Genomic DNA, 25,462 nt, shown 5'->3' on the forward strand with positions numbered 1-25,462 from the left:
ACATGGCGGTGAAACGTACGCAGGACGGCTATGGCGGTTTAACTGTAACGCGTGTACGGGTGCGCTATTCACCGGAGGCGAGAACAAACGAAAATGTCGAGTGCGTCTTGCTGTTGAGCGACGCGTGTTGTCCAGGGACTCCTGCTGGCAGCCGCGGGACGGGCCCTGACTGCCCAACAAATGCTAGCTGCCATGTGCGCATGATTGATGGAATTCCGCGCGCCTGGGAAAGATCTACGGGTCTCGTGATATCAAATAACCATAGCTTCCGTGCAGCGTAGAGGAATGATGTGCATGGAGCTTGCGCAGTGTACCTGTTTACCATGTATGGGGAGGAGTTTTATGCATTAGTGGTTCGTGGAGCGTGTAACAAGGTATGACGTGCATACACTAGGCGGAAGCAATAGTGACGGTGGTCGATGAGCTGTTGCGATGTCGCCCGAGATGAGCAAGTACAGAGATATAGTGCGCGTAAAGCCTGCCCGCACGTGGACACTGAGATGGGTGCGACATTTGTCTGTCCCAGATTGTGGTATCGAGCCGAGATATTGGCTAGCTGTCTGAGAGTTACGGCACACCTAGTTGTACTGAGTGGAGCTCCGCATCAAAAGGGAAGCGGGTACAAGGATGCCTGTCATACCATTATCCTACTTATGCCAGAAATTGCAGCGCTTCATGCAGCAGCAGCACCTCTCCACCAGCTCGTGGCGCCTAAGACGAATACTATCACCATAGCGTCGCTCACAACTGTTTTGTAGATGACGCTGTACCTGCCCACAGTCCTCACATAACCCGAATACGGTGCTGGTAGGATGCCAGCGACCGTGCTGAGAATGCCGCTTCCCTGTAATTGGCCTTGCTCGATGAAATAGCGCGAGGACTGCAAGACCACCTCGAAAGTCGCGAATAGATAAAAGAAGTGCGCAAAGTTTTGCGCTGGAGTCGATTGGCCGACCCAGTCATCCTCCAGCACATTGTCGCGCGACATCTTGGATCCAGTAAACGGTGTTTGCAGGACGATGTAGACGGCGAGGCCAAACGAGAAGACAGAGTGTACTAAGCGCCAGGTCCACGCCGAGGATTGCTCTGGCAGAGGCTCAGAGGCACCGGCACCACCCTGCATGGCCGAGAACATACTGGCGAGATCGGGTGGCATGCCGCCTGGTGGTGCGCCCCCTTGACCTGGGGCACCGGGCATGCCAGGCATACCACCAGCGCCAGCGCCCATCATCTGCTGGAGCATGGCCATCATGGGATCCTGCGACGCATCCGAGCCTGGGCCGGGGCCGAATGGGCCAGATTGGGCACCCTCGAAAGCGAATGGCGAGGGGAGACGAGGCTGCGATGCCGGCGCGTAGTGGTGTTGCGAAATATCCACCTCATCTGGATCTGGAGTAGCCGTGCCAGACCCAGCGGGTGTAAACTGGGACGGGGTGGAGGCGGGTTTGACTAGAATGCCATTAGCCGTGCATTCACGCTGTTGTAGGACGGAGCTAGGGGGACTTTGTGGAGGCTAATGTATTCGAAAGGGAGGAGCCGTTACCTGGCACGTCTTTCTCGAGCTCGCTGAGCGGCTTTGGTGGGCCGCCCTGGAGAGCAGTAATCTGCTGGAGACGTGAGGCGCCGCTTTTGGCGGCAAGACGTTCTCTGCGCAGTCTGGCCTTGGTCTGGGCGGGCGACTCGCCGGGCAGCGCGCTAGTCGCGGAAGCGGGAGAATCAGCCATGGCAGCGGTGGGGTGATGTAGAGAGTCGAGCTGTCGCGGTAGTTATCAATCGTGATCGCATCTCTCACTATTGTTTGGAGGGGCTGAGGTCATGGCTTGGCACGAAACTAGCGGAAGGCGCGACGGAACGTCGGAATCTCCCCGCTAGCACTGGCACCATCTGCACCTCTTCACATGAGAGGCGACATGCCGAGCGCCTCCCTGCCTCTCGCGACCTTTGCTAACCTCTCACTCGATCGCAACACTATTGCGAAGTTTGTCATCCCGACAGCTTGGGTCACTATAGCCCGTCACACGCGCGGTACGGGCCGTGTGATGTCTATTTGCCGGCCATCTTTGACCGATTAGGCTGGCCAGCACTCCTGCTTCTGGTGGAGTCGCTTGAGCTTACGACTCTCTTACGAACATGGCAGCCCAAAGGAATCCGCGGATGCAAGTTCTATGCCCACTCAACATACGAGGAAAGCTAATGCAGTATTCGCCTGCTGTACCACCAACATGCATGCCGCCTGCAGCCTCCGGGCCTCTGGCTTGACCCGGGGATCGGGCCCATGGGAGGAGATATGGAAGCGATCCTTGTAGACCTGCGGTTTTCTTGCATGCCGGTTCTCAATTCCAGCCAGTACAGGCTGGACTACTGTGCTTCGTAAGCCCCTTTTCGATACGCATCCTCGCCTGTCTACCAGCTATTACTCAAACTTATCAGATTGATCCTGGGACCCTTGATGGCCATCGCATGGGACGCCTGTATCAAGCAGTATTGTGATACGGATGCCCTGCCAGTGTCATTTCACCATCTTTCTGGTGCTGGCGCCGTGCTATGTTTTCTCCACTGGGCGTTTCCGTCACTATAACCCCTATACACACCATGCCTAGGCCAGTCACTGCTCCTCATCCACATGTCACCGAATTCGTTAAATCGCTGTAGCGCTGCTCCCGAATAGGTCATGAAGGATGACCCTCAGCAAACTCCATGTCCAAACACATCCTAGAGATCTCCTGCATTCGATAAGAAAAAGGTGAACTTGGCGGTAGTTCGAGCGTGCCTGCCCAATTCTTTGAGATTGCCTAAGACCCACTTTAGCGGTAGCGGCTGCCGTTGCTGCTGTTGTAGCACGATATCTACATCGCTCCTACCTAGACGACGAGGCGAGCGACAGCTCCTTCCGGGTTGTGAAACGGGTGTGACGCGCTCAAAAAACACGTTCCCTACACTTGAAAATTTATTTCTAGCTTTGGTTTCGTCCCAACCCTTCTTCCCACGTCCTTCACTCTTGTGACATTCACCTACCGACATGTATCCAAACATGTTTGTTCCAAGTACCATGGCTCGGAGACAACCTTTCCGGTCGGCCTTCACTCACGTAGCACGTCTATCATCGCATCACAGAACTCAATCGACCTTGGTCGCTCAGAAGCCCTACTGGGATCACATCCAACCATGGAAGGACGTCTCCGCAGAGGAATTTATATCTTACAGATGGCAGGTACGTACATACAAATCTCTTTGAATCCCCATGATACACGATTCGATACAAGACTTACTTCCTTAGCTTCGCAATACCATCTCCGATAAGCACAAGCTCTATCAGTTCCTCAACACAGCTTTGCCCGACAAATTACTGCGCTCGCAGCATGATCAACTCAGGAAGATTCGTACCAAGAACGATTTCATCGAGGATGCTGTGCGTAACTCACTAGCTCGCACTACCCTATACGCATATACATGCTGACATGGATACAGATCGCTGCTATCAAGCTGGCACCCATGGCCATCCGCCTAACACCACACGTACTCTCGCTAGTTGATTGGCAAAACGCCGTGGATGACCCTATCCGACGACAATTCCTCCCGCTCCGAAGCGGCATCATCCCTGATCACAAGAACATGGAGCTGGACTCCTTGCACGAAGAAGCAGACAGTCCCGTTCCTGGATTAGTCCACCGATATCCTGGAAGAGCTTTGTTCCTGGCCACATCGATCTGCCCTGTATACTGTCGCTTCTGTACGCGATCCTACGCAGTCGGGGGGAACACCGATACAGTATCGAAGAAACCGCAAAAGCCCAGCCGCAAGCGATGGGAAGTCATCTTCAACCACATCGCCAACGATGAGTCGCTCGAGGACATTGTTGTTTCCGGCGGTGACGCCTACTTTTTGCAGCCCGATCACATCAAAGAGATTGGCGAGAGACTACTCAACATTCCGCACATCAAACGGGTCCGATTCGCTTCGAAGGGGCTGGCTGTAGCTCCTGGTCGCATAGTTGATGATAGCGATCCATGGGTCGACAGCTTGATAGAGGTGTCTAACAAAGGCCGAGAGTAAGTTATATGTCTATCCATTAATATGTGATAAGACTGACATGACCTCGCAACTTCTAGCATGGGCAAGCAAGTTTGCCTACATACCCACATCAACCATGCCAACGAGATCACATGGATAACGGAGCTGGCTGCGAACAAGCTTTTCAAGCATGGGGTCATTGTGCGCAACCAGTCAGTTCTGCTGAAGGGCGTCAATGATGATTTCGGACCGCTTTCAGACCTCATCAAGAAGCTCTCAAACATCAACATACAGCCGTACTACGTCTATCAATGCGATATGGTCCAAGGCATCGAAGATCTCCGAACACCCCTCAGCAAAATCATCGACCTCGATAAGGAACTCCGAGGGACTCTGTCCGGCTTCATGATGCCGTCCTTCGTCATCGACCTTCCCGGAGGTGGTGGCAAGCGTCTTGTCTCAACATATGAGACATATGAGGACGGCGTTGCGGAGTACAAGGCGCCTGGTCTTCCGGGACTCAAAGGCACGAGAACATACACGTACTTCGATCCGAAACCTGTTGAGTCAGCCGTACTGGAAGAGTTCCGACAAGGCCAGGTCCAGGCTCTGGAGAGAGGCGAGACGCTCGAGCAGTTCTTTGCCAAGTCACCTCCTCGCCCACCGATCCCTACTGGGCCGATGCTGCCTACGCCCGAGCAATCTCCCCGACCATATCCAGGTATGATGGTGGAGCGACCTCAGCCATGGACACATGAACAAGCGAGGACTGAATCGGCATATGCGTAATCACATGATACGCGTTGCGCGTTACGCGCTCGCTAGCAACAGCGTCTTGTAGGACACACACTTTTTCAACATCAGAGGCGCGGCATTCGAACATAGACATACATTGACGACGAAACGGCCACATAACATCACGGCCGCTACCCTTGATCCTCACCTGGCTCAAACAGGATAACAGTTTGGTCGAACGTTTCATATCACCTTATAATATTCGCTCACTTCTTTGTATTCGTTATCATCTTACATGTTCCCCACCGTCCGGTTTTTTGTATCAAGAATGGTACTGCAGATACTGCGCAAAAGTTTGACCAATATACATTTTACATCTCCATACATAGATCCATATTGAATTCCACCCTTTGTTTCTCAGACCACCGACTAGCATTGCTCCGTCTCTGCCAGTGCCAGTAATGTGCAATGTATGTATCCAATTACCCCATCATGAACATCGTTACCATTATCAGATCTAGAATCTCAAGAGAAGACGTCGTTGCAGCTTGTCGATCGTGTGCCCCTGCGCGCCTCGCCAGATAGTCTGCTTATAGAAGACCTTCAACGCCTGCTCGCTGCCCAGCAATTATGAAGCTTTCTGAGTTGATACGGCTCAAGGGCTGACATGCTTAATGATAGCTAGCTAGCTTCCAGAGCGGAAAATCGCTTCTCAAGGCCATCTTGTTCAAGCTGCAGTAGTCGTGTATGTATCGGTATTAGCACAGTGAGCTCTTTCAGCGCTGGTGTCACATATATGAACTATAAACATTTATCACAGTGACCCAGTAGAGAAGAGCCTTGAAGAAGTTGTTCAAAAGATCTACATTTTGAAGTTGAGTAAGGATTGTACCAAAGCTGTCCTGTCTCTCTAGCACCCGATAAATATCTCATCAATGCGGAAAGTCTGAGGATTATCGGCAACGAAATAGCAAAGCAACGTCCCCACTGTATGCGTCGCTACAAATGTCTGTCCGCCACCGTTGGGTCCGGAGAGCCAAGAGTTGACACGCCCGTCATTCGTCAGAGCCCGCGATATCATGTTCGGCCCGGTAAACTGGCACTGTATAACGCTAGATGGCGAGTCTGTGACGAGGTACTTGTAGGAGAAGGTATATGTAACACCTGTAATCAGACCGGTGATTGTCTGGCTCAGGACCATGCCGGTGGATGAGAGGGGGTCTACTTTTGTGACTTGGACCTGGAAAGAGGAGCCGCCGCTGGAGCCACCGTTGACTCTAGACCAAGCTGGCGGCGCATTCCTGTTATCCCACAACTCCGTTTGCCAGGATGACATAGCATCTTCGAAGCCACCGTTTTTGATGAGGTTGGCGCCGGCAGTGCACGTCGGCGCTGCTGGTGCGACTACCGAAGTGACGATGGTAGTTTGAACAGGCAATGTGGTAGTGACTATTACAGTGCCGGAGCTAACGGTCGCAGTGGTCGTAGTAGACATTGTAGTAGCTTCTGTGACGGGCGTAGCTTGAAGGCTACAGGCTGCGGACACAGCACTGGGAGCAAAGTCGGCAAGAGCAGCAGGCGTATCCTGAACGGCAACGTCGCGCTTCCGGGGAGATTGAGTAACTGTCGTGGTGGTTGTGGTTACGGGCGCATTGGTGATGACAACAGTGGTAGCGGGGACAGTGGCAGTTACAGTGGCGATCACAGCCGAAACCTGTGTCGTGTATCCAAGAAAAGTAGAGCAGAAAGGCTGCAGAGACGAAGCAACAATAGCAGACTTTGCGGCAGCGACATCGCAAGGCAGCTTAGGCTTTCCAGGATCAGCGGTGTTGGAGTAGGAGTAGCTGGAAGCAATCGTGTAGTGGTCGTCTCCACGGTACTGGCCATCGTTGACAGCAACGCTCTTCGCCCATTTCTGGGTGTACATCGAGCAGTATTGGCCTTGGGGCTCGCCGTTCTTCATCAGGACGTAGGTGTTGAAGAACTTGCACAGCATGCGGCTGTTGAGGTGCTCGACGTTCCATTTTGTCTCAGCTTCGCATGCGGCGGCGCAACGGGCGGGTTCGAAGGGTTGACCGTCGTTGAAGAGCTTGTAGCCCATGTACTGGATAAGAGTCAGCGGCTGTATGTGAACGAGGTGGTTATGAAGTGCTTACAGTATCGTCACCGTTGCAGTCATTTGGAGCGTTGATCGCGACGTTTCCAAGAGACTCGCCGCTGTAGCCGTCGACAGAGACTACGCGTTCACTGTCATAGCCTGAGAGTTGTTAGAAAAATTGCTCCTCATCCATATTGAACTCCGATGGACGTACCGTTTGATCCAGCAATGACTACGTGAAAGTCTGCGCGCCACTGTCCGCTGTTGACAGCTGTTTCGGCGGTCACAGGGCTACCCCACAGTACACACTTGATGACTGTAGTGCTAGCGGGGTTAGAGCATGAATCGGCAGGAACTACAGAAGGGTCCCTCTCGTAAACTGTAGACAATCTTAGTAAGAGGGAGTCGGGTAACGCTTCGAGGAGTAACACTTACAGATGTTGAACGCTGAGCATCCTTCCTTCTCAGTGCAAGAGTCGGCACAAGCTTGAGTGTCGTAGGTATCCAAGGTCTTGTATCCAAGATATGCCACGGCGTTGTTGCTGCCCTTCAAGTTCTTGAACTTGTTGACATAGCCAGTCGGTGTTGAGGCATCAGTGGCAGCCTTCGAGATCTCCTCCATAGCAAGGAAAGCTTCCGGAGAGTCGGGGCTTGGGACTGGTCCTTTTCCAAGAGGCTGTTCTGAGCAGTCCCAACCTCTCCGCTTCAGTGATTTGTCGGCAGAGGCAGGATCCGCGAGGACTGAGGCAAAGGTGTCGGCAACCACAGCATCTGGAGAGTAGGGCACGACCTTGGTACCAGCACCCTCACCAAGCGGAGTCTCAGTGATTGGCGCGGCGGGTATCTCAGCGACTTCACCGAGAGGGATTGATTGAGGCAGGGCTGCTGCGCAGCCTGTCATGGCCAAAGCCGCGAAAGCATGAAATGAACGCATGCTGAACTAGGAGGGATGATAGAAGGCTGAGGAGAGGATGTCGGCGATGGCTGCTGATGGATTTTTCTGTACCTGGACACAGACAACTCTTATAGCTATTCATGTTGGAGGTTCACCACACACTCCAGCGGAGCTGCCGATGCGATAGATCTGTGGCGTTGGTCCCGAAGTATCATGGTGAGCTGAGTTCGACGAGCCTCGTCCCCAGATTCTTTCAGCCCGTTCGAATGTGCAGATTGGACAAGGGACTAAACTCGCGTGAGGGTAAGAGTGTGTACATAGGCGAGGATGCCAAGCGTAGACCAACGATAGCTGGACATGGCCTCGACGGGCAGGGCTGAAAAGATGTTCCCAATCTGGTAAGACGAGTACTTGGGCTTGCGATGACTAGATTGAATGCGGAGTCCAGCAGTCTCGTTGGAGACGAGATGTCGCTCGATGAATTCGAGATCTCGGGAGGATTGTCTGGGGACTCGGGCGTGAGCATTGTTAGCGGCGGCATTTCACCACGTGTGCTGTGAGAGTCCTGCCGAAGCCTTCCTCACTTGGGTACCGTCTCTTCGTTGTTCAACCCGATGCAGCACAAGGGAGGTGAAACTAAGTTCTTTCCCCTGGCGAAAGTGTACACATTGGGGTAAGCGAGGATCGCTACCTTTATTGCCGGCTTGCTGGCGCCTCAGGGCGGCTCGTGCCTGAGCTGAAAGAAAAGGTCCGAGCCAACAGCGTTTCCAAGCCTCGCTGGGTCCAGGCTTCCCCACGACAAATGCACACTAACTGGCAAAGCGACATCCAGGCCATCGATGGAAACACCGGAAAAGAGTGTGCGTTGTTAAGTCTAACTGATGTTTGCCATGGTGGTCTCGTCTCGCGCCGGTCACCGCCGCATGCGCCCACAGACAATGACGGGGAAAGCACTCGGTACCACGACCTTGGGACGGCAGTAGCAAGCCACAAGACGAAGATAGACGCAAGGCTCATATCGATGTCAAACAAAACCCACGTCAACATCGCATCCTCGTAGCCTCATGCTCCCGAGGTCTGTTTGAATGGTAAAAAGCTGTACAATGGCTGCATAGATGCGTTGGAAGTTCCACCAAGTCTTGTGTATACAAGGCTTGAAAACACTCCACGCACCAAGCGCGCCAGCGCAGAACAAGCGGAAGCTCCGCACACAGGCGAGGACTGTGGCTACCTGAGTATCTCAGTCTATCCCCTTACTCGTGATGAGCACGACAAAGGTCTAGCGCCACCAGCGTGCTCGCTGGGAGAAAGCTAGCACGAGCTTGATGCAAATTTGTGCCTGGGGATGGCTATGGGTTCAAACAACAACACAAGCATTCGTTGTCGTGTATCTGTTGCTTTTCATGGCGTTCAAGCACTGAATGCATGCAACGATCTCAAAACATACACATGAGTGCTTGAGGTCTCTGTATCAGTGGATAGCATGTCTCGTAGTGCAAACTCCTGGAGATTGTACCACGAAACACGCTATCCACCGATACAGAGACCCCAACTCCAAGAATCCCACACCTTACAACCCCCTAGCCAACTTCGCCGCCATCTTCAACCCGGTCCCAGGCCTTACATCACCAACCCACATACTCTCCGCATCCCCATCAATCCCCTTCCTCGCCTTCTCAAACGTCTCTTCCATCTTCGACCTCAACCCGCCCTCCTCATCAATTCCACTATCCTTACCCCATAGCTCCAGCGCCCTTTCCATATCGCCACAAGCAAAAATATACTCGCCCAGCGCCATGTGTACAGTACCCAACACATACCACGTCTGCGCCCTCTCGCGGTCGGTGAAGAAAGAGGGTTTGTTCGGTGGAATCAGCTCAACGGGGATGGAATGGAACCAAGGGTTTGAGGTGGGGGAGGGAGCGTCGCATGCCAGACTGAGGGCTTGAGAAACTGATTTCTCGGCTTGCAGGAGATCTTTCGCTGCTTTTCTGATCTCGTCTGTTGGGTTTGAAGTTCGCAACCAATGTTTTGTTGATGTGAGGCTTCTCAACGGGATGGATAGACTGATGCCAAGGCCCAGTTCTGTCTTCCAACGTAACCGCTGCATGGACTTGTTGAACTCTTCCTCTTGGGAATGAAGCGTTTCGGCATGCGTCAGGTATCCATATGTCAGCGCAATGATAGTGGCTTGAGCATACTCATTCGCAAGCGCGTACTCTTCCTTCTCCCTTGCTTCGTCCGCTAGATCAGCCAGTTCATGTACACTAGCCATATACGCCTCTGCTGTAAACTTCTCGCCCATCATATTGTTCTGCAGCCCCTCCGCGTACCGTGGAAGAAGATTCTGGCCATCAACTTCCACCTTGCCGAAACCACTCAGCAGACGGAATAGCTCGAGCAGATCTCCCTGCAATTTAGAAACGGGGAAACCGTACGTGTTTACCACATTAAGGAAGAGACTGCGTCCCTGAGCCCACGTCTTTGTTGCCCGGCTTGCTTGGTCAAGGAAGTTGATAAGCCGGGGGAGGTATTGAGCTGGGAACATGACAGAAGCGCGTTTCTGCGCGCTGTTCTTCTCCACGAGGACGATTTCGAGGGCGTGGCGCGTACTCTTCTCCACTACCTCACTCTTCGCTGTCGAGAAAAGCAGCCCAGAGTCTTCGAGCAACGTCTTCGCGTGCCGGGCATCGCTTGTGTAAACATCGAATCTGACCCACAGATTCTTCTCGTAGAAATACGACAACGCATCTTTGCTTATCTCCTTGTTAACAAGGAACAAAGCTGTGTTCACGGGGAACGGGTTGCGTGACGCGGAGAAGGTCAGGATGCCTTCGTCTTTGGAGATGGTGTGCGTGTAGGACACGTTAGGTGCGCCGTGGTTTACGAGTTCGGTGTCAAGGCAGTGCTTGTAGATGTTGTTGCGGACGGATGGGGGCAGGTCGGTTAGACCGAGAGGCCGCTTTCGTGGAGTTTCGGTGAGGGAAGCCGCTTTTATTTTGGTGGCGAGCGTGTTGGCGGTGGCTTCCATTGAGTCGCGCTTTTCGGCTGGGATTGGGGCGGTGGTTGCCATGGTTGGGTTTGGGGGGTTGGGAGGGCTTGGTTTGGTGTTAGTTGGGTTGAACGGACCTCGCGATATCAAGTTATTATAGCTTCAAATATCATTGCTTTTGCTTTAGCTGCTTACCTGGTTTCAGTAGCTGAACGAGTGCTGTGATTCAACCTGGCGATGATGCTGGCAAACTTCAGGCCGCTGAACGCGATTCGCAAGCTCAACAACGTCAAAGGTCGACTCAATTGATCAAGAAGCAGCCAAAGAGGAACGGATATGATCCAACGAGCAAGCATGAGCTCCATTGCGGGGTTTTATAGCTATCCCCAGCTACAGAGGGGTACCTGCCATCAAGTGCGGGGAAACAAGGATACATGTGGAGATCACCAGTACACGCGCGTGCGGATCCGAGTATGTTCCGCTTTCAACTTATAAGCTTTCTGGCTATACAACTACACAGCCAAAGTACATGCGTAGTGCTGATGGCACGCGCACGTGAAAGGTGCGGGGAAGCTCTAGTCCGCCCAATCGGCCGCTAGCCACCTCCGCGGGGTTGAGCCTCATTGTCAGGTACCTAGGTACGTACATGTGTCGATCTACTCTACAAATGCGGTAAACGCCTTGAGCGGCTTCGTGGCCTTGAACTCTAGCTCTACACCTGGAGCGACAAAAAAGATGTAGCCGGCGCTTAGCTTGTATTCCTTGCCGTTGCCCTTCATGGTTCCCTCGCCTTCGGTCATGATCATGACACTTGGTCCACCGAGCGACCGGATCGTCTCGGAATCGCCATCGCCCATAGTCGTGGCTAGCATGCTGAATTCGCTCAGAGGTGGCGCGTACAGCTGCGTCTTGCCGTTCTTGCTTCCGTTGAAAGGCTTTGCTGGTAGGATTGCCTCCTTGGCGTCATGTGGTGTGAACGTCAAGCAGGAGCAGAACATGTCGATGTTGTCGCGGTCGGCGCGTGGGCAGAAACCAGTGTTCAAGACGTTGTTCGATCGGGCCATGCACTCGATGATATCACCGGAGAGATATGCGTGGATACCGTCGGCGGGGATGTAGATGCTGTCGCCAGCCTTGAGCTGCAGGTAGTTCATGGTGATGAGAGCAACAAGGGTTCCATTGTCGGCCTTGTCGTACTGCTCGGCTAGGCGAGGGATCATGTCTGGGATGTAGCTGGATTCGCCAAACTGCTCCTTTGGAATCTTCATGAGTGCGTCGTTGGTCTTGCGTACGGCATCCTCAGAGGCCAACAGCATCTCTTTGACAACGTGCTTCAGAGTTTGGTCGTCGAACTCAGGCTTCTTAACCTCTGGAAGGAAGGCTTGGAGTGGCGGTAGCTGCATCAAACGCTCGATGTCTTTCAGTTGCTTGAAGCCGCAAAAGGCCTCGAAGTCGCCAAGGGCCAACGCGATCTCTGGCTTGTGGTTGGGGTCGGTGAACTGATCTGGGTTCTTCTGGTGGAGCTTGGAAGCCAGGTCTTTGTTCTGATACTGTGTTAGTTGTGGAGCAAATTGATATAGAAGTGAACATACTGGGTGCAGTTGCAGAGGTAGGGCCTTCGCTATCGACAGAACCTTGGGCAGATATGGCAGCTTGGTGTGGTTGAACTTCTCGGCAGTGTTCTTTCCGACAAGCTCGTCTGGATGTCTGTCGAGCACCTTTTGAAGGTCCTCGCCAGTCTCTAAGACATATGAAGGCAGTTCAGGATATGTGCCCATCCACCTGGAGATGTTAGACGGCATTCGACCATATAATTTGGAAACTTACATCTCAGCGTAACTTGTGTTCTCGTCAATCTTGAATTCTGTGCCGGGGGTCTTCTCGCACAAAGTCGCCGCCAGCGACTTTGAGCCCTGCTTTCCCCATGGGTACTGGTTGCACTCGCATCTCAGTTGCATAACCTTTTCGACCATGATTGCGGTTTGCGAATTATTAGATGGGTTAGGACGGAATGTGATTTGAGAAATTACTCGTGAGTTGGAAGTGAATTGATGCTGGTAAGATGGCGATCCATCGCAGTTTTCTTAAGGGATCCGTCCCTTTACTGTGACAGACAGGCGACGTCATAGCGGGTAACGCAGAAGTAGCTGCAAAGCTATGAGCGTGTTGTATTAGCAAGCAGTCGTCACATCGCATGTGGATAAGGGAAGCGCTTGGCGATTGTACCGAGCTTCCGCTTTAGCTGTGAATCTGGCTTTTTGCTGGAGTTTCCCATGTTGAAGATCTTGACGTAGAACCTCGCGAGTCTTGGCGAGCGATCTTTGAAGACGTTGTATTCTTCGCGGTATCTTGCATCTCACCATCAGGAACCGGAACTACCGTAATTTAATATTGGAAAACTCATGCGATGTTTCTTCAGCGTAGCGCATCCACTATGCGCTCCTTGAAGGTGAAAGTCGGCGAATACGAACGTCTTCGCTGAAGGCCAAATATCGGCAGCGTTTGGGTCCCGTATCTGACTGATTGTGCTCAGCAAAGGTATTTGCTAAGTCCGTATAGCCTCTATTCTGGGATGATAGCGGGCTTGGCGAAGCCCATGGTGTGCTATCATTGAAGTTGACGATAGCCCGCTCGAAAAGGAGATAACGCAACGTGGAAGAGTTGCACCACGTGCAAGCGCGGCGTTGAGCAGTGAGCCACTGGAGACGAGAAGCACCAACAACTTATATGCAAATCCACATCGAGTGCCAAAAGACACGCCGGTACTCAGGCAACGTGACTCCCCTCTCCTCAGCCCGCTGCCCCTGCCCTGCGGCCGCTAAGGCAAGGTCCCTCCTGCCAAGGCCCATCGCATCGCATCCCATGTCGTCGCGTGTCTAGATTAATTCGACCCTTTCCGCGACCGCACAGCATCCCCCAGCCCCAGCCGTGCCCGTCTTCTGTACAGCGGCCGTCCATCTCTTTCGCATAACCCGCAATGTTCTCGTAACGAATTTCCACGCCCAATTCCCAACTTCACGATCTCCAAGTGGCCCATCGCTCGCTCCGCTTTCACCAATCCCGAACCAAACCGCAATTGCGAGTGATCTTCCCGAGACCACGGACGCTTACGACACATCATGCATTTCGCCATGCCCCCGAGGAAAACGTCGCGACCACCGCCCTATGCCGCCCGGAACCAGAGTGGAGGCATTGCGATTCCGCCTGCGCTCAAGAATCTCCTTCGCAGCCGGGCAGGACGGTTGATAGTCGGCGGTGTATTGGGCTTCTTTGTCCTGATCTGGATGCTGAGTGGTAGTGGAGGAACTAGCAGGAGAACAGCCTCTAAAGTTGGGGGTTGGACAGCCGCGAATATACCCAAGCCGTCGATAGGGAGCGGACCACCCGTAGTGGTGATTACAACAATAGATCCCAAGGCCGATCCGGCCTGGATACAAAAGATCAAGAGCAACAGGGAAGAATACGCCAAGAAACATGGTACGTCTGAACTCTCTGCTCCCGCCCGTTGCGATATCAGAGTAAAGAGCCATACTAACCCCCCGTCCCAGGCTACCTCACCTTCTTCCCCACCGCAGACCAATACCCCATCGGCAACTCTCCCTCAACATGGTCGCGCGTCCCTGGCACCCGCCACGCCATGACGCTCTACCCAACCTCGACATTCTTCTGGTACCTCGACGCCACGGCGCTCATCATGAACACGGCGCTGCCCATCCACACCCACCTGCTCACGCCCGCCAAGCTCGAAACCCACATGATCACCAACGCACCCGTCGTACCCCCCGACAGCGTCATCAAAACCTTCAGCAACCTCAAGGGCGACAGAATAGATTTCGTCGTCACACAGGACAAGGACGGATTGGCGCCGAGCAGTTTCGTGGTAAGGAACGGGGAGTGGGCCAAGTTCTTCCTGGATGCTTGGTTCGATCCTATATACAGGAGTTATAACTTCCAGAAGGCGGAGAGTCATGCGTTGGAGCATATTGTTCAGTGAGTTTCCCTTTCTCCTTTCTCCTGAGCATCTTGCAAAGTCTGGAAGGGCTCCTGACACAAGGCACTGTTTGCTAATTTTTGAATCTTCAGATGGCACGGCACCATCCTCGCCAAGCTAGCCATGGTCCCCCAGAACCTCCTCAACGCCTACGCAACCGGCCCCGCAAGCCCCAAAGATGGACAGTTCACAGAAGGCGATCTCGTTGCCAACTTCCCCGGCTGCGATAAAGACGGGCGGGATTGCGCGAAGGAACAGGAACAATTCTGGGCTATACTTGAGCAGGGCAAGAACTAGAAAAGGGGAATACCAAATGCGCAACGTAGGAAGCTTTGTCTAGAAGGCCCGAGTAGGTGTGTATTGGATATATGTGAAAGAAAGATATCGGCGTAATAGGCGTATAGAAGACGCAATTGTCCTGGAGACGAGAAAGTCAACGTGACTGAATCGACGCATTACGGAGTTCATATACGGTGTAGACGAATACTATTAACATAAACGTTTAGCTTCGTGATCATGCTTCCTATCCCTAATATACACAGCTAATCTACACATACCCCTCCTTCCAAACCCCTACTCTCCACCCTTCGGCTTCCGCTGCTTCTTAACACTAACCATACTCCTCCTCGGCCTAACCTTCCTATCCCTACTCGCCACATACTTCGGCCCACTAACCGTACTCGCACACATCGGTCGTCTCTGTCCGACAAACTTGCCCAGCGGGCTAAACACTTCCACCTCCGGGTAATCCTCCTCCCACTCCGCCATCTTATCCCTCATATCGTCTTCGTAGAACTCTTCTTCGAGAACCTCCTCTGCATCCCGTCCTTCCTCTTCCGCGCGGGCAAGTGCAGCGAACTTTCTGCTTTTACGCTCTTCCTCCTCCTTGAGGCGCGTGATGCGGTCGAATTTCGCTTGATTGGGGTCTTTCTTCTCAAGGCCAGATGGCTTCCAGCCTTGAGGCCTTCGGGTTTGCGCACTGACTTCTATCCAGCCTACGCCCTCGATCAGGATATCCGTGCTCCAGACGCGGAAGGGCAGGTTTTCGGGCTTCATCTTGCCTGCCACGGGGGAGGTGACTGGGCCGGCGAGTTTCTTGGTCGCGTCCCATTTGAGCTGGAATTTACCGGCGGAGTCCATCTTGGGGCCTACGTGGGGGGCGAGGATAGGGGGGACTTGGAGTTGGCGGTCAGAGGTTTGCGCTTGGTAGTCTATGGCTTTTTCGGTGCGTGTTACGTGCGGGTGGATGGGGACGAAGGGGTGGACGAGGAAGACTAGGTCGGGGGTTGCGGGTGTGATGCGGATTAGTCCGCCGCCGAGGATGAGGGATTGCCCGGGCTTGAGGGTGTAGCGTTCGGAGTTTATGCGGTTCTTCATTACGAGGTCGTCGTGGGCGGCGGGTTGGACAAAGGTTTCTAGACCGGGTGTTGTGCGTGCCAGGCCGGGCAGATCGATGAGTTCGCCTCTGTTGTTGCCAAAGGGGATGCGGATTGGAGAAGCGGTCGTTCCGGGGAGTGAAGAGGCGATTGGGAGGACGGGGTATGGTGTGTACGGTTGAGGTGGTGGCAGGAGCGCATCGGGATCGTCGAAGTCCTCCTCTTCGGCTTCTTCCTCGAGTTCTGCGGGAGGCTTATGGAGATGTTGTTTAGGCTTTTGCTTCAGTCGTTCCGTCTCGGCGTCCTCCTCGGCGAGCAGTGCTTGTACCCGGGTGAGCTCTTCCAGCGACTTTGCGCTCCTGAGCATAGCCTCACGCTCGGCTGCGCTCCGTATCTTGCGCACATCTTGGTAATCTGCTCCTCGACCTTTTGGAAAGACAGCCTCGAAGAGGTTCGACTTCCCTACGTTGACCTTTCCCACCATCCAGCCTGCACCGCCGCGCTCCCAGATGTCTTCCTTGACTTGTTTGGTCCACCATCCCCGCTTTGCGCTCACAAGCCGCACGTTGCCAAGTCGCGCGTTCGCGTTCTGTCTCCCGAGCGCATCTCGAAGCACGTCTCGGACGTATGGCATCAGAACATCCACCTGCTCTTTCTTCGGCGCAAGCAGGTCAGCCCTCGTGATGATGAAGCTGACCTCTGCAATGCGATCATTGGCGACCCATCCCTTGTGTTTTGCGCGTCGGTTCTGCGTCCGAAGTTTGGGTATCCGCAGGGACGACTGGAGGTTTGGGACTATGGACAGCGGGAAGTCGGCGGCATCGACGACATGGTAGATGTGGTTACGGCGGTGGGGCGACTCTGCGATGGTCTGCTGTATGGATTCGACGGTCGGATGATGTATAGGCGATCCTTTGCGGTGGTGCAGGAGGTTGTGGCATCGGTCGCATACGGGCGTGGACGGCGTTTCGTTATCTGGCTGTGTTTCGACGCTGTCGTCCCGAAGCCCCAATTCTCCGAGCAGCTCAGGATTCACATTCTTGAGCGCCTTGGCATATATGTCGTCCTCGTCAGTCGCCTCTTTCAGCTTCTTGACACCGTCAAGATATTCCCGTATCGAGTTGCGGTCTACATCGTAGTACCCGGCTTCCCTCTTGTTGTAGATTTGGGATGGCGCACCACATCCTGGACATGCCCGAGGCAGTGACCTCTGGGTTGAGGATGTGTCTGGTGAGGGTTTATTGGGAGGAGCGTCGCTGGTATCGGGAGGAGGAGCGGTGGCATTGACTTGATCCTGAGGCGCTACAAACGTCGAATACTTCTTCAGAGGTTCTTTCTGCGGCGTTCGGCGGCGATGAGAGGCTATGGGCGCTCTGACCAGTGCGGGACAGAGGAAGAGAGGCACCGAGGCCTCATGGTTCAGCAGCGTCCTGGCTTGCCTTAGAGCGGGTCGCATAGTGTACGGGAAGGCTTACTGAATGTCAACCCAGGTTAATTCACCCACGCGACGCGCCAGTTTGCCATGAAAATTAGTGAAGGGCGCCGGAGTTAGCAGGGGTGCCTCGGCTAAGCGAATCGGAGGCGATCGTGGCTGCCCCGAGTCATCGAAGCTCTCCCGCGAAACGGGCGACGGGGAGTTTATTGCTTTTCTGGGGTATTTTGCTCAGACCACCCACTACAATAGTCTAGGGAAGCTCTATCACACTCTTCTCTCCCTCTACGCTGCCCCTCAACTCCACTTCCACTCCGCACACAACTCAACCATGCTCGCGTCATCAAGAACGGCGCTGCGCCAGGCGGCGACTAAGCAGCTGTCCCTCAGAACCAGCGTCCGAGCTGTCTCCGCTTGGTCGCAGGTACCGCAGGGTCCTCCAGTAAGTGGCAAAAGCAATTGGGCCCCAGTCGTGTTTCACCAGAGCTAACTGACTCCCAGGATGTAAGTACAGCTCCTGATAAGATAGGCCACACCGTAGCTCACCGCCCCGCTCCAGGCCATTCTAGGTATCACCGAAGCCTTCAAGGCCGACAGCAACCCCAAGAAGATCAACTTGGGTCAGTATAAGCTCTTCAATCCGACATGGAAGGCGCGGCTGACAGCTATCGACAGGTGTTGGTGCCTACCGTGACGACAAGGGCAAGCCCTACGTCCTGCCATCCGTAAGGGAAGCAGAGGAGAAAATTGTCAAGTCATCGCTCGACAAGGAATACGCCGGCATCACCGGTGTCCCCAACTTCACCAAGGCTGCCCTCAGGCTCGCATACGGTGCCGACTCTACTCCCCTCAACGACGACTGCATCGCCGTCACCCAGACCATCTCCGGTACCGGTGCCCTCCGCATTGGTGGTGCCTTCCTCGAGCGTCACTACCCCGGCGCGAAGACCATCTACATTCCCACGCCGTCATGGGCCAACCACAACGCTGTCTTCAAGGACTCCGGCCTCAAGGTCGAGAAGTACCGCTACTACAACAAGGACACCATTGGCCTCGACTTTGACGGCATGGTGGCCGACATCAAGGCCATGCCCAAGAACAGCATCGTCCTGCTCCATGCCTGTGCCCACAACCCTACTGGTGTAGACCCTACCGAGGAGCAGTGGGTTAAGATCGCTGAGGCTGTCAAGGCTGGCGACCACTACCCCTTCTTCGACATGGCCTACCAGGGCTTTGCCAGTGGTGACACCACCAAGGACGCCTTCGCTCTCCGCCACTTCATCAAAGAGGGTCTCCGCCCCTGCCTGGCTCAGTCTTTCGCCAAGAACATGGGTCTCTACGGCGAGCGTGTTGGTGCTTTCTCCATCGTCTGCGAGTCTGCCGACGAGAAGAAGCGCGTTGACTCTCAGATCAAGATCCTTGTCCGCCCATTGTACTCGAACCCCCCAGTTCACGGTGCCCGCATTGCCTCTGAGATTCTGAACGACGCCTCCCTCAACAAGCAATGGCTCGGTGAGGTCAAGGGCATGGCTGACCGCATCATCACCATGCGTGCTCTCCTCAAGGAGAACCTCGAGAAGCTCGGCAGCAAGCACGACTGGAGTCACATCACCTCCCAGATTGGCATGTTCGCTTACACTGGTCTGACAGCCGAGCAGATGGACAAGCTAGCGAAGGAGGTAAGTTTATGTTTTGCAACTATCTTGACATCAGCAGCGCTAACCGCCATGACAGCACTCAGTCTATGCTACCAAGGACGGCCGTATCTCGGTCGCGGGTATCACCAGCGAGAACGTCGGCCGCCTGGCCGAGGCCATCTACAAGGTCAAGGGTTAGGATCGTCATGACAGTGCTCTACTTCCTTCCGTGATTCAGCGAACCTCGTGACATAACATGGCGCCAGCATTGTACCGTGCAGACAGCATCGGCGGCTAGATTATACAATGAAAAAGCATACGAGAAATGAAACGGCTCACGATCTTACAACGTCCTCTCATGCCGTCTTTTGTGTTCTCGGATCGAAGTACCTGATTCGTTTAATTTGGTCGATCCTCCAATCCTTCACCGAAGTTTTGTTCCCACTCAGACTTCACCCACTTTATCCCCACACCCCACGAGTGGTTGGTCCTGTCGTTTGCGAGTTCATCGGTATAACATACAGATCATTACCTAGCATAGTATCGCTGGTGACTCGCACAGTACTGTGCAATGACGCTAGTTCCCGTGCGCTGGGACATCGTGATCGCGACTGCCAAAAGCACGCCTACCTGTCCGGTTTCACTGACCTGCATATGCGGAATACCAAAAGAGTGTTCAGGCCCTACAGGTGGAGCTCCTTCGGTTTGTGTCGCGCCAAGGTCTCCGAAAACAACGAAGCCAAGTTTTGTGTGCTTTACGGTTCGACAAGTTGCGCCGGTACCGCACACCGCATCGTTCAGCAAGTGACCTTACCGATGAAACCGTCACGCTAACCACTCCACTCAGTGACCCTGCAGCTGCGATCCGCAGGTTCCTTGTCCTGCACGTCTGCATCACGAACGCTGATCCCAGACGCCTCTCTGCACTATTGCTTCCGTCATCCGTAGCCCCTGCTCGAGCAGCAGGAAAGTATCGAGGCTTTGCAGCTCGGAGGAGGCCGGACGAACGAGCATGATTCAGGTGCATTGCAGGTTTCTGCGAGAACAGAGGTCAGGGTCCAAGGTGCATGCCTGTCTGTGGAGTTGGTGTCCGGACCTATGGCGTTTATTCGTTCCAAAGATGCATGTGCTGGCAAAGGTCGGAATTATCTTAATAGGACCTCTACACGGCCGTTGAGAGCGCGCAAAGCGTAGAATCCAACGGCGACCTGTCGAGGTTTTTGCGTGCGGTACATGCTGCTAGCCCAACCCAGCAAATGAGTTTTCAGGGTCCGGGTGAGCATGCACGATGACGATGGCTGGCAAAGTGACGTCGTTGCTCTCACGACGAAAACCAACCCTCGTCTTTCTTTATATTCGTACGCTGGCACCCCGCCCTGCCCCCTTCCAACAGCGGGAAATGGCAGTCTTTCGAACGCTTCCAGGCCTTCTTGGCATCCTGTCAACCGCACTCATTTTCCAGTCTTTGCGCACTCCATGGTCTGCTCTGCCGACGGGACAAAGCGGTGCGAGCGAGGGTCGCAACTAGCCCCATCAGCCGCACAAGATACCACGGTGCGGGCAAGCTGCCAGGTCAGAGGGCAGACTCCACACACGACCCGGGCGCGTTACCGTACTTTTGGCCGGCCAGCCGATGAGGGCGATGGGGGGCATGGTCGCCAGTCAGCCGCTGGAAGAGGGCAGAGTTGGCTCTGTGACAGGCGATCCACGGCGAGTGAAGGCTGCCGATTGACGTCGAGGTATCGACCCACATATAGCGAGGCCTTATTTCTGTGCCCATGATTCCGTGGCCCCCCTCTTTTGTGGTGATGCAAACATCGCCAATCTCACTTCTAGAACCCTCGCGGCTGTATATGAGCAGCGTGCCCGTGACCACCAGTGCCACAAATTGCTTTCTTCTTATCTCACCGACTCGACGTGTCGTACCAATCTACCGCGAACAGGATAGCTTTGTCGCTTCCCTCGGCAGCCGCTTCCGTCGAGACTATAGCGACTAAACGAGCAGAGGGGTTGACTAGACTGGTCGGGCTTCTGTACGTAGTAGTTCGGTAGGCAGCGTAGCAGTCACACTCACATCTCCCACTCTGCCCTGCGTCCCGAGACATTGCCCTCTGCAGAAGACAGCAGCTCTAACAACGGCGCTCACAGCAACAACGGGCCGACCCTTTCGTCATCCACTAAGCCACATCGAGCCGCAGCCAGTGAATCGGACAGCCGCACGGCCCACTACTGAGGCGCGAAAAAATATCCGTCACCGTCGCGCCCAGAGCATTGAAGCGCTGCGACGCCAGTACACGAAGGTGTCGACAGCATCCCGCGAGGTTGAAGAGCGCTTCCCGTAAATCGGATTTGCTGTTGCGTCCTGTTCAGCATGTCGGTTACCGACGACAAGGTTCGTGCTGCCCCTCCATGTCCTGCCTGCCTGCTCCTGCCTGGCCCCTCCATGTCTGCAATTCTCCGCACGTGTCATCCGCCTGCTGTCCCTACAACATCGTCGCAACACGCGCCTATCTATAGCTCAACCTCCTAACCTAAGACTCCCCCCACAGAACGGCGACATCATGTCGATCCCTGGCGCCGAGGACCAGATCGACCCAGCCACCTTTGAGCAGATTCTCGAGATGGACGAGGACGAGGTCGAGCGCGAGTTCAGCAAAAGCATCGTCTACGACTTCTTTGGCCAGGCCGACCAGACCTTCAAGAAGATGGACAAGGAGCTGTGAGTGCCCCATGCGCGCCCTGCGATGTGCGCGCGACGACTAACGCCACCCAGCGAGAAGAAGGAGGGCAAGTACCTCAAGGAGCTTAGTGAGCTAGGCCACTTCCTCAAGGGCTCGTCCGCCACGCTCGGCCTCACCAAAGTCAAAGACTCGTGCGAGAAGATCCAACACTACGGCCAGCTCAAGGACGACGCGGGCACCAAGGACATAACAGAGGAGAAGGCGCAGGAGAACCTGGCCAAGATCATCAAGCAGGCAAAGACGGAGTTCACCGACGTCAAGGAGATCCTCAAGAAGTTCTACCAGGACGAGGGCGACGAGGAGGAGGCGGAAGAAGAAGCCGCGCCTTCCCCTACTGCGGCAAAGAAATAGAGCCCGCATCAGCCAGAGCTACGGCGCGAGCACACCAGTCTCGCACTCGCCACGCTCAGCTGGGAGGAGTCGGTATCGGTAGCAGCCAAGTCTAGGACCGTACGCTCCACGGAGCGACAATTGCGACTCCGGGCTTTCCGCTCTACCGCGACACTTCCTCATCCTTGACGAACTTTCTCCTGCGCGACATTCCACCATCTCACGTTCCTAGGAGCGCTTTTTGTGTACATGCCGTCATCGGGTCAGCGAGGAAATTCCAGTACTCTACATAGCTTGCCCTCAATTTGTCTATTTGGTTCCATCGCACTTGCATAGATTACGAATGAATGTTAACTCTCCCTATCGTCATGATGAATGTGGTGTTGCGCCAGCGCAGAGTAACACTATATGATCGCAACGCCGCTGTAAATACTTTAGACAAGTATCATCCATTGAAACTAATACCTACTAACCCCTCTCTGAACTATATACTCAGTGACATGGAACGTTCCTCAGCCCTACGGGTGAAGGGCCGAACGTGTGCCCAGCGGCGGCGCATGTCACTCACCCCACCTTCGGGACCTACGTCACTCTTCGCACATGGCTTTGCCGAACCTGGTGTTGCGTCTGATAGGTTGGAAAGCACGCTTTGATAGGCTCAAGACCGCGCCCCACGAAAAGTCAACACCATGAGTGGTTCCATCGTCAGGCCCTTTTCTCGGTTCCGCCGTGGTAGTCTTGCCGGTGCTGCCGTGGGATCATGTGGCGTTTGGTTCGGCGCGCCTAGAATCGCTCTTTCCTTGCCGTGAACCATTCATTTAGTTGCTCCCTGCGCTTCTCGCGCCTGCCTTGTCTTCTCATGCTCTTTAAGGCGGTCTTGCATCGAGCGAAGCCTGGACCAATCAGCTGACGCACTACTGTTACTACTGCTGTTGCGCACTCCACTCGTTGCCTAGCAAAGAACAGAGCAGCTAGTAAAGCCCAATACGTTCATTCAGATCAAACTTCTTCTGTCGGATTTCACACCACATCACCAATCATGGGCAAAAAGAAGTTAAAAGGCGAATACAACGACTTCTTAGACGGCGAGAAGCTGCGCGACAACACCGAGATCAGGACGACATTACAGGGCTTTGCAGCCAGAGACATCCCATCACCATCAGTACAAAAAGACCAGAAAGACAGCAAGAAACCAGGCAAAGGCGGCGCAAAGAAACCACAACTCACGCACTTCTTCTGTCTCCCCCTAGTCACCGAGACAAGCCGCCCGCAACTCCAGCAAAGACTCGAAGACTTCAAGCAAGAGCTATCAAAAGATGGGCCCGTCCCCACGAAAGCCGTCCGCCCAGTCGGCACCCTTCACCTCACCCTCGGCGTAATGAGTCTCTCACCGCAGCAACTATCCTCAGCGCAACAGTACCTTTCAGACCTCGACCTGCACACCCTCCTGCGCGACATAACCCACCTCCGCGTCGCAGAAGCCGCCGCCGAAAGCGGCGAGATAGCCGAGAACCTCAATGCCGCTGCCATGCCCGACACGGACGCTTTGACAATCAACCTAGAATCCTTGGTTCCTATGCAAGCGCCGCATAAAACGAGTATCCTGTATGCGGAACCCAGGGATGTGTCGCAGCGACTGCAGCCGTTTGCACAGACGTTAAGAGAGAGGTTCACGGAGATGGGGTTGTTGGTTGAGGATACTAGGCCGTTGAGATTGCATGCTACGGTGTTGAATACGATTTATGCGAAGCCGAGGGGGAGAGGGGGGAGGGGGAGGAGCAAGAGTGGGATGTTGAAAGATGGGTTGAGGCTTGTTGAACAGAAGGTTTCGCCGAATCATCATGGGAATGGGGTGCATGGTCAGACTGGGAACACAGACGCCAATGGTCATGATGGACCTGAAGAAGACGGCGCGTCGATAGCAGGCTCGGTAGATGGTAATGCTGCCGAAGCTTCAACAGCAGAGTCACTTCGTCCGACGGGTGAAGGACACGGTCCTGATGGCAAGAGCTGGATGCGCTTTGACGCCCGCGATCTCATTGAGAAGTACAAGGGGTTTGTCTGGGCGGAGGGTGTTAGAGTGGATAGAGTCTGTATTTGTAAGATGGGCGCGAAGAAGGTTTGGAGTGGGGGTGCGGAAGGGCAGGGAGAGGTGGTGGATGAACGGTATGAGGTCGTTTGTGAGAAGGAGATTTTCTGATTGTGAGATGGAACGGGATATTTGCGTGGAACTAATGTATGGCCTTCCTGAAGAGAAAAGTGTGGCGTAAGGACTGGCGCTCAACGGCGTTGTTAAGCATATTAGAGGAAGATAGAGACGCTTTAGCAGTCTGTATAGCTATCAAGGCAGTGGTTTCACGACAGTCTCCTCATCCACAGCAATATCCCCCATTTCCTGAGCAAAAGCCTTAACCCTCGCCAACCTACCCACCACAGCTTTGATCAGCGGCCATCTATCACATCCGAGCACAAACACCCCCCACAGCTGCGCCTGCAACACCTGCGGCACGAGACACACGTCCGCCATACTCAATTCATCGCCCACACTATACCTACCCCCACACTTCGCCATCATAGCCTCGTAAGCATCAAGCCCCTCATTCAATTTCAGTCTAATCAATTCCAAACGCCCCTCCTCCGTCGCCTTCGCAACCTCACACAACCTTACCCCATTCCCCCGATTCGCAAAAGGAAACATATCCTGCGTCACCACCGCGACCAGCTCCCTCACCCGTGCTCTCTCCTCCCTGTTACCGACCAGCGGCAACAAAGGACATACCCCCGGAAACATCTCGTCCAGATACTCTAGTATAGCAGTTGATTGCGTGAGTACAAAGCGCTGTTTGGTAGAGTGGCCTGGTGTGGTGATTTCGTGAATTAGAGTGGGAACAGCGCCACTGGGGTTGATGGCCAGGTACTGCTTTGTGCCAATGGAGGTGCGTGTGTATTTCTCCACGTCGTGGTAGAGGACATTGGGGATCTTTTTTAAGGAGAGCGCGATGCGGACGCGTCGTGCACAGGAGGAGCCCGTGCGGTTGTAGAGGTGGTATGTTGATACTGTAGATGTGGACGATTGGCGGCGGGATTCTGGCATTATGTGGGAATCTGTTCTTGAAAGTATACGAGTAAGGTCTTGAAATGATATTCAAATTGGAAAAGATGTGACCTTTGAGGATCGACGGGAGTGAAAGGTGGGCTAAGGCACTAGGTAGTAACGAGCTAGC

At 54.2% G+C, this 25,462-nt stretch overlaps 10 protein-coding genes across 10 annotated transcripts; 5 read left to right on the top strand and 5 right to left on the bottom strand.

Annotated features, from left to right (window-relative positions):
- Positions 1–673: 673 nt before the first annotated feature.
- On the bottom strand, positions 674–1,724 carry J4E93_009343 (uncharacterized protein; the record flags this gene model as incomplete). The annotated part of the gene is made up of 2 exons (XM_049347236.1): positions 674–1,449; positions 1,544–1,724. 2 exons carry the CDS (start codon positions 1,722–1,724, stop codon positions 674–676), a joined length of 957 nt encoding a protein of 318 aa, XP_049195504.1.
- Positions 1,725–3,031: 1,307 nt separating this feature from the next.
- J4E93_009344 (uncharacterized protein) lies at positions 3,032–4,800 on the top strand (the record flags this gene model as incomplete). Its single annotated transcript, XM_049347237.1, has 4 exons — positions 3,032–3,211; positions 3,278–3,409; positions 3,469–4,049; positions 4,110–4,800. The coding sequence occupies 4 exons, from the start codon at positions 3,032–3,034 to the stop codon at positions 4,798–4,800; spliced, it is 1,584 nt and encodes a 527-aa protein (XP_049195505.1).
- Positions 4,801–5,656: 856 nt separating this feature from the next.
- Positions 5,657–7,745, bottom strand: J4E93_009345 (uncharacterized protein; the record flags this gene model as incomplete). Its single annotated transcript, XM_049347238.1, has 4 exons — positions 5,657–6,850; positions 6,903–7,003; positions 7,059–7,223; positions 7,280–7,745. The coding sequence occupies 4 exons, from the start codon at positions 7,743–7,745 to the stop codon at positions 5,657–5,659; spliced, it is 1,926 nt and encodes a 641-aa protein (XP_049195506.1).
- Positions 7,746–9,309: 1,564 nt separating this feature from the next.
- Positions 9,310–10,812, bottom strand: J4E93_009346 (uncharacterized protein; the record flags this gene model as incomplete). The annotated part of the gene is made up of 1 exon (XM_049347239.1): positions 9,310–10,812. The coding sequence occupies one exon, from the start codon at positions 10,810–10,812 to the stop codon at positions 9,310–9,312; it is 1,503 nt and encodes a 500-aa protein (XP_049195507.1).
- A 575-nt stretch (positions 10,813–11,387) lies between these two features.
- On the bottom strand, positions 11,388–12,704 carry J4E93_009347 (uncharacterized protein; the record flags this gene model as incomplete). Its single annotated transcript, XM_049347240.1, has 3 exons — positions 11,388–12,275; positions 12,324–12,513; positions 12,559–12,704. 3 exons carry the CDS (start codon positions 12,702–12,704, stop codon positions 11,388–11,390), a joined length of 1,224 nt encoding a protein of 407 aa, XP_049195508.1.
- A 1,158-nt stretch (positions 12,705–13,862) lies between these two features.
- J4E93_009348 (uncharacterized protein) lies at positions 13,863–15,019 on the top strand (the record flags this gene model as incomplete). The annotated part of the gene is made up of 3 exons (XM_049347241.1): positions 13,863–14,208; positions 14,280–14,721; positions 14,815–15,019. 3 exons carry the CDS (start codon positions 13,863–13,865, stop codon positions 15,017–15,019), a joined length of 993 nt encoding a protein of 330 aa, XP_049195509.1.
- Positions 15,020–15,295: 276 nt separating this feature from the next.
- J4E93_009349 (uncharacterized protein) lies at positions 15,296–17,554 on the bottom strand (the record flags this gene model as incomplete). The annotated part of the gene is made up of 1 exon (XM_049347242.1): positions 15,296–17,554. One exon carries the CDS (start codon positions 17,552–17,554, stop codon positions 15,296–15,298), a length of 2,259 nt encoding a protein of 752 aa, XP_049195510.1.
- A 307-nt stretch (positions 17,555–17,861) lies between these two features.
- GOT2 (Aspartate aminotransferase, mitochondrial) lies at positions 17,862–19,366 on the top strand (the record flags this gene model as incomplete). Its single annotated transcript, XM_049347243.1, has 4 exons — positions 17,862–17,972; positions 18,090–18,150; positions 18,206–19,209; positions 19,265–19,366. The coding sequence occupies 4 exons, from the start codon at positions 17,862–17,864 to the stop codon at positions 19,364–19,366; spliced, it is 1,278 nt and encodes a 425-aa protein (XP_049195511.1).
- Positions 19,367–21,538: 2,172 nt separating this feature from the next.
- Positions 21,539–22,259, top strand: J4E93_009351 (uncharacterized protein; the record flags this gene model as incomplete). Its single annotated transcript, XM_049347244.1, has 3 exons — positions 21,539–21,559; positions 21,717–21,886; positions 21,941–22,259. 3 exons carry the CDS (start codon positions 21,539–21,541, stop codon positions 22,257–22,259), a joined length of 510 nt encoding a protein of 169 aa, XP_049195512.1.
- A 1,018-nt stretch (positions 22,260–23,277) lies between these two features.
- On the top strand, positions 23,278–24,438 carry J4E93_009352 (uncharacterized protein; the record flags this gene model as incomplete). Its single annotated transcript, XM_049347245.1, has 1 exon — positions 23,278–24,438. The coding sequence occupies one exon, from the start codon at positions 23,278–23,280 to the stop codon at positions 24,436–24,438; it is 1,161 nt and encodes a 386-aa protein (XP_049195513.1).
- Positions 24,439–25,462: the final 1,024 nt, after the last annotated feature.

This window comes from Alternaria ventricosa (assembly GCF_023758065.1).
Source record: "Alternaria ventricosa strain BMP 2768 chromosome Unknown scaffold_21, whole genome shotgun sequence".
Classification (NCBI taxonomy): Eukaryota; Fungi; Ascomycota; class Dothideomycetes; order Pleosporales; family Pleosporaceae; genus Alternaria; species Alternaria ventricosa.